The sequence below is a fragment of the Nicotiana sylvestris genome, chromosome 10, assembly GCF_000393655.2.
Source record: "Nicotiana sylvestris chromosome 10, ASM39365v2, whole genome shotgun sequence".
NCBI lineage: Eukaryota > Viridiplantae > Streptophyta > Magnoliopsida > Solanales > Solanaceae > Nicotiana > Nicotiana sylvestris.
Genome location: NC_091066.1, coordinates 80,304,574 through 80,324,656, shown reverse-complemented (window position 1 = coordinate 80,324,656; position 20,083 = coordinate 80,304,574). Strand labels below are relative to the sequence as shown.

Sequence of the window (20,083 nt, the reverse complement as noted above, 5' to 3'; positions counted from 1 at the left end):
ACCATCCGGTCTCTAGTGCTCATACTTTACCTGCTGACAGTTGAGGCACCGAGCTATAAACCCAAGTATATCTTTCTTTATCTGCATCCACCAATAGTGCTATCTCAAATCTTGGTACATCTTCACGGCACCCGGATGGATGGAATACCGCGAACTGTGGGCATCCTCTAGAATCAACTCCTGAAGCCCATCAACATTGGGTACACATACCCGACCCTGCATCCTCAATACCCCGTCATCACTAATGGTCACATCTCTTGCATCACCATGCAGAACCTTGTCCTTGAGGACGGGCAAATGATGGTCATCATACTGACGCTCTCGGATATGATCGAACAAGGAAGACCGAGAAATCACACAGGCTAGAATCTGACTAGGCTCCGAAAGATCCAACCTCACAAACTGACTGGCTAAGGCCAGAACATCTATCGCCATAGGCCTCTCTGCTGCTGGTAGATAAGCCAAACTCCCTAAACTCTCCGCCCGACGACTCAAAACATCGCCCACCACATTGGTCTTGCCTAGTGATACATGATAGTGATATCATAGTCCTTCAACAGCTCTAACCACCTCATCTAGCGCAAATTAAGGTCCTTCCACTTGAATAGATGCTGCAAACTCCGGTGATCAGTATAAATCTCACAAGGAACACCATACAAATAATGACGTCAGATCTTCAAGGCGTGAACAATAACAACTAACTCGAGATCATGGATAGGATAATTCTTCTCATGTACCTTCAATTGTCTGGACGTGTAGGCAATCACCTTACCGTACTGCATCAATACTGCTCCAAGGCCAATACTCAAGGCATCACAATAAACAGTATAAGACCCCGTACTTGTAGGCAATCGATACTGGGGCTATAGTTAAAGTTGTCTTAAGCTTTTGGAACTTGTAGGCATTGAGAATATAGTTACTTTCTTTGGGCCAGCAAATGCGTCCAGCATACTTTGCAATATATTGCAGATGAATTATCTTTTTATGAACTTTAAGTTCATATTATCGTATTCGAGGATCTATATATACAAACGATAATTCATTCCACGTGACTTTTTCTCAATTGTTTATCTTGTCTCCACTCATGTTAATTTCTTTCCCAATTTTGGGAACTCATCTTTGTGCATTATGGTGTTAATAAAAACATGCACCATATATTATTCATAATAAGATGAAATTATTTGGTTCCTGACTCTGAACCACTTGTGAGAGGAGAATGTAATATACTTTCGTATATAATGTATATCAAACTGATATAGACAACTTTGTTCTCATAAGTAATAGTTTAGCTATTAAGTGGAGGCACTCAATAAATCATTTTGCTAAACCAACTTATTAAGATGAACTATCTTGAATAAAAAATCTGGAATATGCTCTAAATTAAATTATTGAGCAAGTTATCTGGCAAACACCATGTTGCATGTTAATAATAATCGCACGTGTAAGCATCCCATAGATGCATCTTATGTGATATACATAGCAGGTGAATGGGCCCATATTCACTTTTGATATTTCCAGAATTCATGGTATTTAATCCCAATTTTAGTTAGTCTATTAGTTAATGAGAACAAGCAACGTAAGAAAATTCGTAAAGAACTTTGTAGTTCTTTAGTATTTACCCATGTGAATTCTCTTTAATTTTTGCACACCATACTTAAATTAACATGGCTAAACCAGTTTGTGTGAACTGAATAAATTATCAATATTGATAAACTTTAGGTTTACACCATGATGTGTGCAATTATAAAAATACTCCAAGTTTATTATGATATGAGTTTTTGTATCAATAAACATCCACTTTATTGTGGTATTCTTTTATTTGTGTAGTACAAATTGGAGAATAAAGCGGGTAGCTTTTCACATACATATTACCCCGTTACAAATTGTAGTAATAAAAGATATTAAATCTTTCCTTTATTTATAGTCTCAATTTAACCAACCGCTTTCGCAAATACTTTAGAAACTCAATTAAGTTTCTTTGAGACTTACTACAACACAATGTTTTATTGATAATCAATTTTATTCCTCCAAAATAGTAATAATTGGCTCTTCTAGAGCTCTCAATTAATTTGGTACTATCACATATTCATCAATATTCATACGGTGAATATCTCTTTCAAGTAGAAAGTTATACCATTATGGTCATGGTCAAAATCATTATAGGCAAGATATGTTGCTTCTATTACTTTTGCCATGCAATAATCGCATTGCCATAATATTTTGGCTAATCACAATAGGTACGTGATCAATGACCATTCATGCCATAATAATGAAATTATTTTCTTATTTTATCTCAAACCTCTTTCTAGAGGTGAGTGTGACATATTCACTACCACTAGCACGTTCATATTCTTCCGGGAATGAATATGTATTCATAAATCACATGTTATCACATTCAAATCATGAATGGGCCATAATCATCTGTATGTGTTTTACAAAATCTCATATCAAATCAATGACAAACATTACTTTCACAGAGTGAAGGATTATTTTGAGAACTCTTATTGTTCTCATCACCACAATGATGCCGATTATAATTTCGTCTATTGCCACTTCCACATTCATTGATACCTTTACGGTAATAATTTTGTCATCTTTCAGACTTATCACATATTGCTAGCACATTCTTTTAAGGGAATGAGAATGAAGCAAATTCAATGGGACAGGTTTCCATTTTTTTGTGTTGATAATCATATATGAATTTGATCATGACAAGACATAGAAATTTTACCACTTCGGGTGGTTATAATTTCTTACTAACTTTTATTAGAGTTATAATCAAAATTTATTGTATTTGCTTGTATTTAAAATCAAATTATAGAATTTCAAGTATTTGAAAGAGAAAAATAAAGTAAAATACTTACCTTAAATTCAGAATTTAATTAGGAAGGAAGTTTATGGAACAATTGACAATCATTATGCTCAATCCCAAAGCTGCTACTCAATTAGTTAGAGTCTCGTGCTGATAACGTGTTATAAAACAATAAAAGAAGAAGAAGGGTATTGTAGAGAAAAGTAGAGAGGGGGGGGGGTAAAATATAGACATTCACCATAAATAAATATTATTTATAACATGAATGTATTTGTACCTTTATAAATAGGGAATTTTTAACCCTATGGAAAACACACCAAGAAGAGAAATACCAAAATCATTCTCCCTTCTATCTCTTGTCTCTATCGGTTGTTCAACATTATTATATTTATCTTTTATTTTATAAAACATGTTACCCTTATTATTTTGTTTGTGTCATTTTTATTACTTGTGCCTTCCTTCCTTAAATTGAATCATCACATCATTATTGCTTTGAATTCAAGTATATCTCTAATATGAATCTCGGTACAGAACTTTGGATGATAGGCAATACAACATATATATACTCAATATTTTCTTTTTTACTTAAACCAGCGAAAGATACCCAAAAAAAAAAAAAAAAAAAACACAGTAGGAGTCCAAAATTTGGAGTTTTTGGAAGTTTGAGTTAGCTTATGAGCTTGTTTGCTGTGGGGGTGTACTTATGACATAGTAATTGTTTTTAAAAAATAAAAAATTACAAGACATTCCACCTGGAGTTCTAGGATTAAAATTAGGTGGTTCAATTGAAAAGAAAAAAAAAAGGTTTTTATAACTAGCTAGTGAAAATTATTAACTTAAAAGAAAGAAAATATCAAATTCCTTGAAAAAGACGGGCTTAAGTAATAATTTACTTTGTTTCAGAAAATTCAAAATATTAAATTGATAAGTTTATATTTTATTTTGGTGCAATTAAGTAATACATCTAGAAAGTTAAAATTCCGTAGAATTGATGTGATGAAAGCATAGTAACCTCCTAAATCAAACATTATTAGATCTGCATAAGCATACGTTTAATTACATGATATGTTTGAATTGCAACAAAAGAAAAGACAAGGTCAAGAGTAAATCCAAAAAGTACAATTTTTATATATAAGACAATATAAGTTTATAATACAATTACTGAAATACTATTTTATAAAATGTAATACATTTGAATTATAAAATACTATTTCGTAGAATTTCACTGTAGTAAAATTTATATATACATTATAAACTTATAAAATATGATGCTGGAGTTTATTTTATTTATGATAATAATATCTGGATATTAAAATGAAAGATAGTAATAAGATTTGTAATAAAAAATCATGTCTTCTTAAGAAAATCAAATTAATTATTTTTTAGCAATTTAAAGAAACCAAATACTATTACTATTTAAATAAAAATGATATATGTGCGTCCAATAATGTTGACCGAGTTAAACGTTAAATTCTCGATTCATTACTTACTTGTGTGTTGACGAAAACGCCGTCGTTTGTGGATCCATCGGCCAAATCTCCTGCTCTTCGCGGGTTCTCGGATGCTGCTTAGTAGTAGTGTATTTTTACCACTCGTATAAAAGACTCACGAATTGATTGAATCGAAATACAGTAGAAGAAAATGGAGGATAGAATTCTAGAGAGAGAAAGGTACCAAATGGAGCAGATTCGCCAGCTGGAATCTGAGGAATTGCAAGTTGAAGAAGTGGATGAAGAAGAATCATCAGACGATGAATTAACGTAAAATTTTACTATTTATCGTACTCTGATTTTCCGTTTCAATTTCGATGCGTCATTAAAGTTTTGATTTAGGGGTTTTAGTTTAGAGTAATCGTTGTGCTTGGAGAGTCCAAGGGAAGTTGTTGGACAGATGGGTCTAGGTTTTGTTTTTGAGATTTATATCATTTATTTGCAAATTGGAAACGGAAAGTGAAAGGAATAGTATATGAAGCTGATAATTTTGTTTTGTTGAAAATTCCATTAAATTATATATATATTTTGATAATGGGGTGTTGGGCCAGCTTGCGTGCACTCAGACTATTCCACAGGTACTTGCTACCTCCTAACAGCACAAGTATCGAATAACTTTTCCTACTAAGGAATTCCTTTAAATTATGTTCTTTGCTTGGCTACTCGATAAAATGAGAGAAGTGAAAATGTTGGAAATTGGATGACTTGGGAAATTAGAAGAATGCCTACTCTCTTGGAGTATTTGGGAATAGGTTTTAACTTGGATGGTAGGTATCATCGTAGTAGTAGAAGAATGCAAGAGGATCTTTGTGCCTTATTCAGTCACTTCTCTTTTTGCCTCTAAATTTGTCACCTATAAACTTGTCTTTCTAATGCTACACAATTCTTCAAACCTAATGGAGGGATACATGTTTAGCTGTTTTCCTTTTATAACCAAGAAATCCCCGAGGGCTTGTGTTGCACTGTTCAAAACTCGGTGGATAATGGGCCCGCCGTTCTACCATTCTCAGCTTAAATACTAGGATTTTGTCTATGGTAGAATTCTAATCCGTGACATGCGCCTAACCAACGCATCCATGCGCTGAGCTCTTAGCACTAGACCAAAGCCATGGGGGCAAGATACATTTTTAGCTCTTCTTAGATCTTTTAAAACGGACACATTTTTCATGTTACCCGCACAGCTTCATGTCTTAATAAGTACATTAATGTATTCTCGTATTAGTTATGTTGGTTCAAACTTATATTGATAATAAAAAATGGAAATTTATAAGAAATTTGAAAATTTATAAGGGTGTGGCTTTGCAGTCAATGAAGTGGGATGAAAACCATAGGAGATCATGTTCAAATCATAGCAGAGACAAATAAGTGCCAAGTGATTTTGTCCTATCTACTTAAGCTTTGGTAGGTAGAGTTACTCGGCAGATTTGCTGGTGAGAAATAGTAGGTACCCGTTTGTATAGTTAAGGTGCGTGGAAGTTGTCCCAAACACTATTATGTTCAAATCTGAGTTGGAGGCCAGTCAATCTGATTCTTCTGACATAGTCCCAATGTGCTGATCGATATATTCAGTCTCTTATTTTTTAAAATGATGGTGCTTGATTGGGCATGAAAATTAAGAAAGATCTTTTGGCACATAGCAAAAGTATCCCTTTTTTTAATAACCCACGTAACAAAAGTATCCTTGGAACTTGTAGTCTTAAACATGCCATGATATTTCTATGGCTATAAGAACATTTTATAAGGGTAGAATGAGAGGTTTAAAATTAAAGAATTTCCAAATAAAGAAAGTTGCCATGCTTTTTGGAATAGACTAAAAAGGAACGAGTGCCATATAATGAAACAGAGTGAGTAACATTTTTCAGCTATGTGATCGAATGAAGTTTCATCTCATTACAAGTATCAATTAAGAAATTCCTTACCAAAAGTACCAATTATGAAATGATCTTTTTTTGTACTTGGCGGCTGATCATAGTTATCGTACTTCGGCGGGAGCATCCGCATCTGGTGGATTTACTTATGACACCTCTTTGGCTGCCTTACATTCTTACCTTGGTGGTAGGTGTATTCTACTTTTCAATTTTCATTTTTCAATTACTTTTTCAGGATGATGTATTTCTCCATGCTGTTTGACTTATTGTTTTTACATTTTCTTGTGTCAGATGTCGAGGATACTCATAACAGGCTGGCCTTCTTGGACGGCGGAGCTGTCTTAAATGTTCCTCTATTCTATCTTGAAGGTACTTGTATTATTTGGTTGCCTTGTTGCTATGCCTTTTTTCTATTAAAAAAAAATATTTATGGAGGAGAAGGAAATATGACCACAAAGTGTTTGACACTCGCTGTCTTAGTTGTGCAATTCTTGATGTGAGGTATGTTACTATATGATGTTTGTGAAGTTCAACTAGATCCTATGCTGTCTCAGTTTCTTCTTGAGAAGTGGCTGCAGTTCATGAGTCTTTTACCATAAATGAATTTCACTTTTCCTTTTTTAATTTTTTTTTTAAATTCGTGTGTCTTTTATATCTAACCATGATTTTCTAGTGATTATTTAGATTAACCATTTCAGAAGTTTGAAACCCTAAATACTTAATTTAAGATTCATGACAGTGGTTTCTCTACCATTTTCTAGTTATCTAGAGAAGCCCATATGGTGTCAGCTTGTGGAGATCAATTAGAAACCTTTGGCCAAAAGTGATTAACAAATCAAAGTTCAAAGTAGGAAGTGGAAGTAAAGTGTCTCTGTGGAATGACAACTAGTTAGGACAAGGAACCCTGGAGGGTCTCTTCCCTGACATTCATGAAATAAATCAGCAACAACAAGCAGTTTTAGCAGAGGTTTGGACTGCCCAGGGATGGAATCTTACTTTTAGGAGAATGCTAAACGATTGGGAGATTGACAGATTGACTGAGTTCTATAGGGTCTTGGAACAGTTCTCTGGAATCAATACAAACCAAGACCTTATCATGTGGCAAGGGAATGGGCAAGGAAAGTTCTCAGTTAGGAGTGCGTACAAAGAATACAACCTTGCAAACAATCAAATCGGATGTTGGCCATGGAAGATGATATGGAAAGTCAAAATTCCATACAAAGCTGCTTGCTTCACATGGTTATTGGCAAAAGGTGCAGTCCTAACACAAGATAACTTAACAAAAGAGGATTTCAACTGTGCTCTAGGTGTTACTTATGTGGGGAGCAAGCAGAGACAATCAACCATCTTTTTTTGCATTGCAAGTTCACTATTCAGATATGAGGATCTTCATTAGTCTAAGGGGAATCCCATGGGCAATGCCCGGAAGAATCCTTGATATTCTAACTAGCTGGAATAAAGAGAGATTTCTTTCGAGAGATAAAGAGAGATGGAGAATTGTCTCAGCTTGTATTTGGTGGTCGGTATGGGAAGAGAGAAATCAAAGATGCTTTGAAGGAAAGTGCAACAATATCCAAAAGATAAAGATGAAATGTGTAGCTCTGTCTTATTTTTGGTGTAAAGGAAAACCTTTGGAGGATCATGAATCCATCTTAGATGCCCTAGGTTCATTGTAAGAAGAACTAGGAGGAACAGTGTCCTTTTTTGTGTGTAGTTTTATATGGACACTCAACACTGTATTATGGGTGACTTCACAGTTTCAGTGAAGTCTTTATATTAATATACAAATTGTAACCTTCTCAAAAAAAAAAAAAAATCATTTCATTTCCTTCTGATACTGACAACTTTAAGTTAATTCTAGATGGTATCTATGGAGTAATATCTTAAGCTTTCATTCAGTTAGCACTAGTAGAGCTGTAAAATGGTCAAATGCTATTTTTCCAGCTAATTTTATGGTATGTTTGATTAGTTGTTCCCAAATTAGCATGTAAGCTTTTCTTTCAGCTCAACAATTACTTCAGAGTTCAGATTTCTTGGCAGCATATGTTAAGTTCCTTATCATAATTAAAAAAAAAGGCAGCAAATATTAATTGTGTGGGTTTGCCTTGGGTAGTTTAACATTCATTATAGTGTCTTATGTGCTTTATTTTACTCATCTTCTTAGGAGTTGTTTTATTTCCCGAGGCTACACTTCCTCTGCGAGTTGTTCAGCCTAATTTCATAGCTGCTGTTGAAAAGGCACTGAGGCAAGTTGATGCTCCTTACACTATCGGCGTGGTAGGTGGACGCCTAATGGCTCTGATATTTTGTTCTCTTTCCCTAGAATTTGTTTCTCTTTTTGACTTTTGAGTGCGATTGCTGGTAAATTTTTTTTCCAGATTCGAGTTCACAAGGATCCAATTAATGGAAGGATAAAATTAGCAACCACTGGTACAACTGCTGAGGTGTGGAACTTGAATCCTCTGCCTTTCTTGATAGTTATTTTTTTGAATACCTAGTCGAGTAGATTATATTTCTCTGATAAAGTAATAAGTGACATGAATTTTGACTGTTTCTGATGAAGAAGAAGAAGAAAGTTCATGTGGGTTTTTGTGGCATTGCATCTTGTTACGATATTTGAATTCAGGTCCATTTATTTCCCAAAACTGTTATAAAGCTCAAAAGTTTCTGGTTCTACATAATCTGAAGTAAAACATAAGGGAGAAAGCTTTCTGTTTTAGTTTATTTGAATTTTGAAAAAAGACATGCTCTAGAAGCAGACTGAATTTGTATTGTCAACTTTTTGTTGGTAATACATCCTTTTCTGACTTAGTTGAAACTAATGAGGTGCATACAGTTTCTTGATGGCAAGTTCAAAATGGTGAAAGCAATGTCTAAAGTTCTTTCTTTCTGTTGTATGTTAGTTGCATGAGCTAGTTCTATTTGTTTCTGTTATTTCCTTTGGGCTTTCAATGTTGCAACTCATGGTTGCTTGGGATATTTAAGCTAAGAGTTGAAATGTGTTTTTCTTTTCCCTCTACATTAGCTAGAGATTGGTGGGAGAGACAATTTCTTTCTTTATTTATTTTGGGACTAAAAGTGATCCCATACATAATATTCAAGGTGATGTGTGATCAATTGATGAATTTTCCTTGAGGTTGTAAATGTTTCCAACAGCCCCAAGGTACCAACCAAGACATTCAATGTTGGAGAATATTAGAAACTAGTGTACTTGCTCGCGCTTTGCGCGATCATAAAAAAAATTAAAATAAATTTAAACATGTAATTTTTTTAAAAGAAAACCACACTCTATAATAATCAGTTAAACTTGCTATTACATAAAAACATAATTTATTTATCCCTTGATATAACTTGATCAATAATCAACTAAGCATCTTAAAAGAAAAAAAAACTATTTAAATTATGACCCCATAGAGCTCATGCAACAAATTCCTAAGAGATATTATTGTGACTACAATTTAAACTTAGAATCCACACTTCATCCCTTATACGTACTAAAACGACAAAATTGATAGTAAATGCGACATGAAATATTTGCATAAAAAAATAAAAAATAAACCATTACAGTGAAAGGAAGAAATGACAAAAAAAAAATTATGAAACGTCTCTAGCATCTTCATAATGTTTATTCCACTACCATCTTCCCATAAGGTGATAGTAATACCAGTTTTATAAAACCATTTTAGAAAATAGCAAATGAAGAGGTGAACCAATTCTCAAATTGCTCATATACAATATAATAACTTGCTCTAAGGTCCTTTGAATATGTCACTATGTTCTTCTGCTAAAAGAATTTGCCAACGACTATATGGATGAATAAAATCGGATAAAGTAACTTCATAGAACTCAGAGTTCTTGTAGAAGCCAGGATCACTCTAGCTATCAAATCTCATCCACAACTTGATCAAGATTCCTATTTGGTTTCATAACCTAGAAACAGAAAAATAGAGAAATCATGCCAAATGTTGACAATTAAAGTAGAGTAGGGGAGATCAAAAGTTTATTCAAAAAAAAAAAAAATACCACATTATCAAATACAATGTACATTATATATCCAATATTAGAATAGTAAAAGAGACTTTACAATAAAGGTAGTTATTATAACATTAGTATATCACCGTGATTATTAGCTTTGCAACATTATAAATGATCTTGACTCTTTCTCGTATCTTGTATTAGTCACTTTTAGACTTTTTGGATAAGGTAATAACAAAATAAGAAAAGTGCAAAAAAAAAAAAAAAAAAGAGAGATAGAAAAGATCCAAAGTTTTTCTGGTCTAAAAGATGTGTCATTTCACTTCTCCTTAAGAGTATGATACATAAATATACGACCCCAGTGCCTTCTCCAGAAATATATTAGTAACTCGTAGAGACTAAAAATTACAAAGTTTTAAAGCTTTTTATTCATCAAATGCTCATATATAAAGGGAATAACGGTTAAGGAAGGTCAATGTTATGAAATATCAAATTAAAAAGGGATAAAAAAAACTTAGAGAAATGTCTAAGTGAATGAAGCTACTATCAAATGAAATTCGATCATTTTATTTATGCGTTTATGAATTTCAAAATAAGAACTCGGCAACCTCCTCGGGGCATTGCCTATGCTAATTCTTCCCCTATTGAGTTTAAAGTTTGAAGAAGGAAGTTGTTCATACATATAATTAGAATGTTCTCCAAAGTACATGAATTTTTACTCGAAAACACATGGATTTGTGATCTCATTTAAATTGCTACACTAATTTTTTATCCTATAATTTTTTCTATTTAGCTTCTTATTTCTTATATAATTTAGCCAATACACTATTTGTAGAATGAATTAAAATTGAGATCAGCAACATTGAACCTAAATGTCTTCTAATATCCAATATCTAAAATACTTATAAAATATATAAATAAATAAAGATCAAATAAATAGTACCTTTTGTTTGGATGAAATAGTACGGCTTTCAGTCAATTTATATTCCAAAAATATTTAAGCAAAATTAAGAAAAATAGTACCTTGATTGAACGAATTCTCGAAAATCCTTTTAATCAACAACTAAAAGTTGAAACTGCATTATGTAAGTCATCCATTGTTTCGACAAATTCTACTTGCTAATCTTCTTCCACTGAAACAAACAAAACCAAAAGAAAGTACCTGGAGATTAGGTAGGGAACATGAATGCCTCAGGTTTCATGGATAATTTATATAGGCATATGTAACTCCCGTATTGATAATATTGGATGTTATTGTATAGATAAGAGTTACATAATTTACATTATAAATTCAGAATGAATATATCACATTTATGATTCATTGAATTCAATCAATTGAATACTACATTCATCCACAATGAAATGGTTACTTGATTGAAATTGATAGGCTTCCTCGATAAACCGTTGAAATGAAACAGTTACTTGATTGAAATTGAATTTTGTGTAAGAGGAAGAAACCATTAAGTGGGTTTGGTGCCTTTTCAATTAATGAGGTAAATAATTATAATAGAAGAAAAATCCAAAAAAAGGAAAAAAAAGATAAATACAATTCCTAGCTAATGAGAGATGCCGCATTACTTTTCTCATTCCCACATTTATATATATATATAGAGAGAGAGATAGATAGATAGATTTTAAGGATATCTGTATATCAAAGATGATCCTGCCTTTATCTAAACGAAACAACTGAAGGATGTACATCCTTCAGATGAAAGCTGTTTTGTGTGGTGAAGTTTTAGATATGGGTGTTTAACGGGTGGGCCGGGCTGGGCCGGGTTGGGAAACAAGGTAACCGGCCGGTTTCCAATCCGGGCCGGTTACGGGTTAATGAAAATCGGACTTAACGGGTCCGGATCCATCCGGGTAAAAAATGAACCGTAAGGGTTACGGATCCAAAGGGCCGGGCCAAGCCGGGTTAGTGTTTTTTTTTTTTTGTATTTTGTATAACTATCGTAATTTATATTAATATAAAGTAATATAACCGTAAGAGTGTTTGAATAAAAGGATGCAAAGGCTTTAAAATCTTTATATTTGAAATTTTGAATATTTCATTAAGAATTTAAGATAATAGAATACAATGAAGATGGAAAAAAATTGCACTTATAAATTGCAAGTGCTTTTTTATTTCAAAATTCAAACTTACAAATTGAAGTTTACATTTAACAACAAGTAAATTAACGAAAAAAGAGTAAGTTCAAAGGTTTTGCATTGCCTTAGTAAGTTCTTCATAATCAATATGAACTTCTTGGCCATCTTCTTGCGTGTGAAATTCAGATGGGTTACCATGTGTTAATATATCTCCAAGTTCCTCGTCTTCTGGTCTATCAACTTCTTCACATCCCTGATTTTTTCGTTCTGATCTAATTCAATCTCTGAAACATACTAAAACTTCCAAAGCATTGCTTCCCAATGAGTGACAGGTGTCTCCAAGTTGTCTTGCTTGACTAAATGCACTCTCTGGTGCAACAGTTGATATTGGCACATTCAGCACGTCCCGAGCCATAGCGGAAAGAATAGGAAATTGTAGTCGAGGCTATAGGTGGTCTACTACTAGCACCACGACCACCACCCCTGCTACCAACTCCAACACTACTAGGTGTAAGTGGTGTCTCATCTTCAATTTCTAATTCATTATCTTCTATACCGAAATCTTCCTGTAATTGTTCATAATCTATATTATTATCAGGTAATGTTTTAGAAACATGTGTAGAATCATTTAAATTACTACCAAATGTTGAAATAGTACCTCTTTTTCTATTTCCCCGATTACCCCAATTAGTAACTTTATTACAAACTCTTTTTGCAGCATTAAACATATTGTAAAAATTTAACTACTAGCAAAAATTAAATATGCAAATAAAATAGTAAATAAGAGAAAGAGTTGGAGGAAGTGCACCGAATTCGGCAATAAATTGAACACTTGATGATTTCACAACTCCAATGTTACCACGAAGAAATGTCAATTGTTCAAACTTCAAATAATAAATAATACAATACATTAAATTCCAAAAAAAATGAGAGCCAAATAGTTGATTGCACTTTAGGTGAAGAATGAGAGAATGATAATTGAGAATATGAGTTTGAGAAATGAGAGATGAGTGAAGAAATGAAGGAGAGGGGGGTGGGGTGTATTTATAGTTTTTCAAAGGGCTAAATTAGTAATTACAAAAAGTGTTACTCCCTCTATTCCAGTTTATGTGAACTTATTTCCTTTTTAGTTCGTTCCAAAAAGAATGACACATTTCTAAATTTGGTAACAATTTAGCTTAAACTTACAATTCTACCCTTAATGAGAAGTTTTTATAACCACACAAATACTCTGGACCCCTTTTTAACTTGTTTAGGACCACAAATTCCAAAAGTCTTCATTTTTTCTTAAGTTCCCTGCTCAGTCAAACAGGTTCACATAAATTGGAACGGAGGAAGTATTTTTTCTTAAAAAAATGCCCATAAAAGGGATATTTGTGCAATCCAGTCGTTGGGCAACGGCCAAAAGGCAGCTGACCATTGCCAATAGTCATAAAACGTTTAAAAAAAAATTAAGAAATCTAGCCGTTAATCCGGTCCTGGCTGGTCCGGGCCGGGCCGGTTAACCGGTTCAACAGTAATTTTTGTTGACCGGGATTGACCGGACCGGTTAACCGGATCTATTTAGGTGAACGGACCAACCCCTAGCCCCCTAACCCAGCCCCCTAACTACCGGTCCTGGGCCGGGTTTCAACCGGTCTGGGACGGTCCGGAAACGGGTCAACTAGGCTTAGTCTTAGATGTGGGTTACAAAATGTTAAGCATGTCGGAACGTGGAAATGATTTAAGTATGACCTTGGGACTATGAAACGGTGCTCCATTATGAAAGCGATGCAAGTTAGAGAAGGGGTGAGCATTGCCACAATTATGATCTAAAAATAGCTAGAATCACGGCCGACTCTAATGGTTTGAGTAGTAAGGCTTGTGCCTTAGGCCCCCAAATTTGGGAGACCCTATTTTTTAAAAATAATAGGTTTATAGGTGTTTAAAAAAATTATTTACGTAGTACTTTTAATACAGAAGTTGAGTTTTTAATAAAAGGAAAGAAAACTCTTTAGATATAAATAAAGTAATAATTTGACTTACTTAAACATGAGTAGATGAATAGTTTTTCCGACGTTTTAATTTTTCACTTCTTACTCCATCATTAGATAACGTGTAAAAATTTTACTCTCCTTTTCTTAATTTGTCCAAGTTATTCTTTCTTTTCTTCAATATTTCATATATCACAAACCCTTACATATTTTCTGTTTTTCTCTTATATATTCTACTCACCTTCTTCCTCCAAGAAATTTAAGCTTCCAATAAATCTATACTTCTATTGCTCTATAAAATTTTATCTAAAATCAACAATATCTCAAGAAAGATTAAATGGGTTGGCTATATTATCAATTGAAAAGGAATTATTAGAGATATTCGATTATAAAAAGGATTATTAACAACTTTGTATCTCAAAAAGCTAGAAGAATAGACTTTAAGTAAAAACATGTCTTATAACTATTTTTAAAAATTTTAGGCCTCATATTAAACTTTGGCTTTAAGCCCCGTATATACTTGGCTGCCCCCGGCTAGAATTTGACACTATGATAAGCTTGTCCTGTTACAGAATGAATGTAAGTTCAGATACAGGGTAAGTTTTAATACAACAATAAGGTTTCTCCATTACGGAATTGATTTGATATATAGGGACCTTGTTGCTTGATGTGCTGCTCTGAGTTCACAGGTATCGTTAATTTTTGGGAATTCTCAGTTTAAGATATTGCTAAGTTTTTACATTTGTCTCTTGTCGTTGTAGTGGAACATGCTTTCTTGGTAGCACTTGTTGTCTTAATTCTCAAAAAAGAATTAAGGGTAGACAATATCTTAGTTCCTTTTAGATTCTTTCTCACAAACCCTCGTTCCACGGTTCTGCCTTCTTTCACCGAGGAGGAGAATAACATTCCTACGGGATGAAGACTTTGCATTACATTCATTATTGAGTAGCAAGATGATCAACCCGAGAGTATTAGCTCAACCGTAACTTCTTTTTTAAACCTTTAACTGAGAAAGTACTTGATAAACAGAAAACTTTATGACAAGTGAGGCTTGCTCAGTTGGTAAAAGCACCTCCACCTACGACCGTTAGGTCTTGGGTTCGAGTCACCATGGAGGGGAAGTGTGGAAACACTATAGATCCTCCTAATTTGGGAGGGGTTTAAAAAAAAACAGAAAACTTTACGAAAGTAAAAACACTAAGTACAAGAGTCATACTAGAGATCCTATTTTAGAAATAGAATTTGCTATTAGAAAGCCTGCGGAAAATTAACCATATACTACCTGGTCAAATATTGTCAAGAACCGGCGTCAATGCATTACTGATTTGGATGATTTCAGCTTTCTGAACATAAGACATGATGATATCAGCTGATATAATGATTTTTGTCACGTATAAGTGATGAAATTATTTCCACTCTTTAAGTGTGCAGCAGAGAAAAATAGTATGGTTGTTTGCCTTATGTATCCTTGAAACATGACAATGATGAAATTGAGATCTGAAATAGCATGCTATGTCCTGTACATGATGTTTGTTCCTGTCAAAGTGACTTTGGTTGAAATCTAAATTGTATTATACGATTGGCATCTTGTTGGTAATATTTATGCCTATGTTTATGGATCAGTAACATGCACTGTAAAATGCTTGATGTCCATTGGGAAATCAGTACATTTTATATGACTCATAAATTTAAAGTTCATGTTTATGCAATTTAATTCATGACCATTGTCACTATGACATGATGTTTTTGGTACTAGTCCAACGTTTCCAGAAGAATTATTTCTTTTCCTACTACCAATATATGTTAGTCAAGTTGATTTCTTAATCACCATGCCCTTTCAAATTGACATGCAAAAAGAGTAGGTGCGTTGTATGGAGAGTTAATGTTTTTATATTTCAACAACACATCGAAAGATGGCTTATTCTATGACGTTGATCCTGGGTAGTTATGTTTATACTGTTTTAGATTAGGCAATATCGGCACTTGGAGGATGGTTCAGTGAATGTTGTAACTCGTGGGCAACAGCGTTTTCGTTTGAGGCGCCGCTGGATGGATGTGGAGGGATCAGTAAGTGTACAGCGAATACTATAATATCTATGAAAAATAGGATATCCTTATCTTTAAATCCTAACAATTTCATGTTCTGTTGCACCTTTTTATCTAGCCTTGTGGGGAGATACAAATCATCAACGAAGATTTGCCATTGAGAACACCCAGGGAGGCTGTGGGAAGATTGCCACCATTAAGTATCCTTAGATCTGGTGTACATAATCAAATGCCACCGATAAATGGCTCTCGAGCTGACCAATATGGCCTTGGGAATGAAAATGATTCGGATGCAATGTCCGAGGAAAGTTTTGAGAGTGAACTTTCACCCACAGAAAGGAGGTTGCACCAGTCTGCTCTTGTTTCTTGTGATATGCTTGACGACTCAACAAGCAGTGATGATGAGAATATTGAGCAGCAGTCTCATATTCAACCTGCAAGATCTCCTTTTGATAATTTTCGGTCATTCGGCACAGGAAAAAACAGAGAGGCTGTTGGTGTGAGGCTGGCTTTAGGGAAAAGGTCTATGCCAACTCACAAGAATGACACATGGAAAAAGTGTTCTTTAAACCAGTTTCGTGAAGTTCCAAGGGCCTTCTGGCCCAGTTGGGTTTACCAGATGTACGATTCATACTCTCTTGCTCAAAGGGCAGCAGGTCGTGTGGTCTTCACTTTCTCTTGTTTAGTAAATTATGGATGATTAATGTTCCAAATTGGATCACACTAGTTTGGATTCTACATAGCTGTTCTATGACATTGAAATATTGGGTGAAAAAATCCTTGCTTCCCTTTCTCCTCATCTGTTAAAATTAGTTTAGAAAAAAGACCAATAGGCTAAAAGATGGGTATTTTAATTGAAATTTACATCATGCTGTATGTGATTTATGCTATTCATGCGAGGGACTCCTCTTTGCTTAGCACTGACTCGCTGAGCTATCCACTTGTCTTAGATGGTAATCGCCTGATTTTTCACAACAATCATGGCTAGACTGATCTATAAAAATCTGAACTGTTTTCTCTCTGTTATCTCTGTACTTTTGTGGTCTCAATTGCACTTCGATAATTTTATTCTTCTGGTGTTTTCTGTCTTTGATTCCAGTGGATCATTTGAATAAGAAGTTAGATTCTCGGTCGAATTGAAACGGTTTTGAGTACATCGAGTTGAAATTTTGCAGGCCGATGGAAACAGATAGTTAGGGCACCAAGCATGGACAGTTACGTAATGAAGCCAGATCTTCTTTCATTTCATATTGCAAGTAAGATGCCCGTGTCAGTATCAACAAGGCAAGAGCTTTTGGAGATTGATGGAATATCTTATAGACTGAGACGAGAAATTGAACTCCTTGAGAGTTTTGACTGCATTCGATGTAAAACTTGTGAGGTAATGCAGAAAATGACACTAATGCTATTCTGCTGTTTTAATAACTAAATATTGTGTTGCCAATTCTTGTTTCTTTTCCTCCTTGTAGCTTCTAATTGCCAGACGAACCGATATGTTGGTGATGTCTAGTGAGGGTCCTCTCGGAGCTTACGTTAATCCACATGGTTTTGTGCATGAGATAATGACACTGTTTAAAGCAAATGGGTTGGCTGTTATTGGCAATCCTGTTAAAGAATACAGCTGGTTTCCTGGGTAAGTTTTTTCAGTTGTCTGATTTTACCAGTCAATCATGTCAATTATTTCCATAATTGGACCTTGTTTGACCAGAATGCATGAGTAAATGGGTGTTTCTAATCCTCACTAAGGTGTCAAATGGGGGCAACTTTGAAGACATCAGTGCCCAACATCTTTTGTGAGGTGTAACCAGTAGTTAGAGCCATCTTTCCTTAAACTTAATCATTTGCTTATAGCTTCTTGTTCACTCATAAGGACTACCTTCCTGCATTTATTGGAAATCTTTCTGCCGGATATCGATAATGAAGTATGGGGATTTGTTCTTTTAAGGGTAAATTGCAATCATGTCTTCATACTTATTCAAGAAGGAAATACTCTGGTTTCTGCTTAAAACCCTTGCAATAAGATATGATATGTCGGTTGCTAGATCACACAATCTCTGTGTGAAGAGATTTGATAAGTAAGAATTGATATTCTTGTAGGTATGCCTGGTCAATTGCTGAATGTGCCTCTTGTGAAACTCAATTGGGATGGCTGTTTACTGCTACGAAGAAGAAGCTTAAACCCAGGTCATTTTGGGGCATTAGGAGTTCTCAAGTTGCAGAAGAGTCGCATTAAAATTATAATGTGTTGTTTACTTATAGCTATTTCTTTAGCTAGTCTTGTAAATTTGGAAGCCAACTTTTCATGTAGAGCTTTTGTACTTAGATAATAGCTCTTTCCTTGCCAATCTGGGATATAACATTTTGTTTTTTCTTTAAAATATGTTCCTAATTCTGGTTGGGGGTAAAAGTTGACTCTTGTCTTGCATATTAGAAATCAGGACCTCAGGTTTGAATGTTTGGAGCGGTATTTGTCATTATTACAACAAGACATATTGAGAGATGTAGCAAGAATTTTGGATAGATAGAACTATTCGTTGTTTGGATAGATGTAGCAAGAATTTTGTCTTTTTGTTTTCTTGAGCCGAGGGTCTTCCGGAAACAGCCTCTCTACTCCTTCGGGGTGGGGTTAAGGTTTGCGTACACACTACCCTCCTCAGACCCCACTAGTGGGATTTTACTGGGTGGTTGTAGAACTATTCGTTGTACAACATGAACTCTTCTACCTTGACGTTGTGGATGTTATGATGAGTAATGTGATTATGGAGTATAGCAGCAAGAGTGAAGGCTATTTATGGAGTATTGTGCGAGTAATGCTTTTCTTATGAAAAGCTTACCAGGAAAAATCTATTGAGGAAACATTTTAGCAAAGGGAAAAGATTACGTGAGTCTTTAGCAGACTATGCGATTAATTAGTTTCTAAATAAATATTTTAAATGATTAGGGGAAAAGGACTTTACTACAGTAAAAGATATCATACAATTGAGATCTTTTAGTTTTCCATATTGCTTTTCTTGTACAAATGTTTCAAAACCTAGAATAAGTTGTCAAGACGAAACTCAAAAGTGCACGTGGTCGTAATAGAGGGAGTAAAGCTACTGATGATGAATTTGGATTCTGGTAACTTAAGATGGGCATAATTTTACTAGGTCCGCCTATCAAATAGGAGAGCACAAGAAAAGTATACAACCAAAAGCAATATTAAATCAGGAAAGCCTGCAGGGTTATAGATCTCTTATTTAACCATAACATTCTCTCGTTGGACTGAGATGATTACGTTGAATTTGGCAGGTGAAAAGAGTAGGAAAACTATGTCACCTGATGTCTTTTCCATTGCACAGAACTATATGCCACTGGGATTATACAGGTAACGCTCATATTGGCGATTGTCAAACTAAACTGCAATACAAAAGCACTTTAGAAATCCATTAGCAAAAGCTAAGTTAATAACTCCGGATTTACAACCTACGTGACTAGTCTTATCTGTTGATATCGACAGTTTAGTTTAGATCCAACATGTTAATCAAATGTTTCTGTTTCTTTGTAGGAGTTTGTCAACATAATCAAAATCACTTGTAATACCCTTGCGATACTTGTCTGTAGCCATATTTCGTAGATAAAGGCGTCAAAACTTGTACAATCAAGCGTGAGTTGAACGTGAATGTTAAGCTGCCTATCCTGGTTATTGACCTAGCTCAAAGTTTCCAAATACATGCTAGCCACAAGACATTAAACCCCCCACCCCACCCACCCCACAACCCCTCAAAACCCTTTTCCTAATAAGGGAGAATTCCACCGACTACCTGCTACCTCCCACCAGCACAAGTAACAAGT

At 34.5% G+C, this 20,083-nt stretch overlaps 1 protein-coding gene and 1 long non-coding RNA gene across 3 annotated transcripts; one reads left to right on the top strand and one right to left on the bottom strand.

Annotated features, from left to right (window-relative positions):
• The first annotated feature begins 4,363 nt into the window (after positions 1-4,363).
• On the top strand, positions 4,364-18,797 carry LOC104235124 (uncharacterized). 2 transcript variants are annotated; one of them, XM_009788802.2, is made up of 10 exons: positions 4,364-4,572; positions 6,275-6,357; positions 6,462-6,539; positions 8,335-8,447; positions 8,549-8,614; positions 16,172-16,273; positions 16,371-16,908; positions 17,428-17,633; positions 17,722-17,885; positions 18,350-18,797. In XM_009788802.2, the coding sequence occupies exons 1-10, from the start codon at positions 4,454-4,456 to the stop codon at positions 18,483-18,485; spliced, it is 1,605 nt and encodes a 534-aa protein (XP_009787104.1). In that variant the 5' UTR covers positions 4,364-4,453; the 3' UTR covers positions 18,486-18,797. The 2 variants fall into 2 exon arrangements, with proteins under 2 accessions (XP_009787104.1, XP_070016101.1); XM_070160000.1 differs by lacking the exons at positions 4,364-4,572; positions 6,275-6,357; positions 6,462-6,539 and adding an exon at positions 6,936-7,423.
• LOC138880299 (uncharacterized) lies at positions 9,886-19,962 on the bottom strand. Its single transcript, XR_011402823.1, has 4 exons — positions 19,568-19,962; positions 15,489-15,549; positions 11,169-11,278; positions 9,886-10,100 (listed from the first exon to the last, which is right to left on the bottom strand). It is a non-coding gene; the product is annotated as an uncharacterized lncRNA (long non-coding RNA).
• Positions 19,963-20,083: the final 121 nt, after the last annotated feature.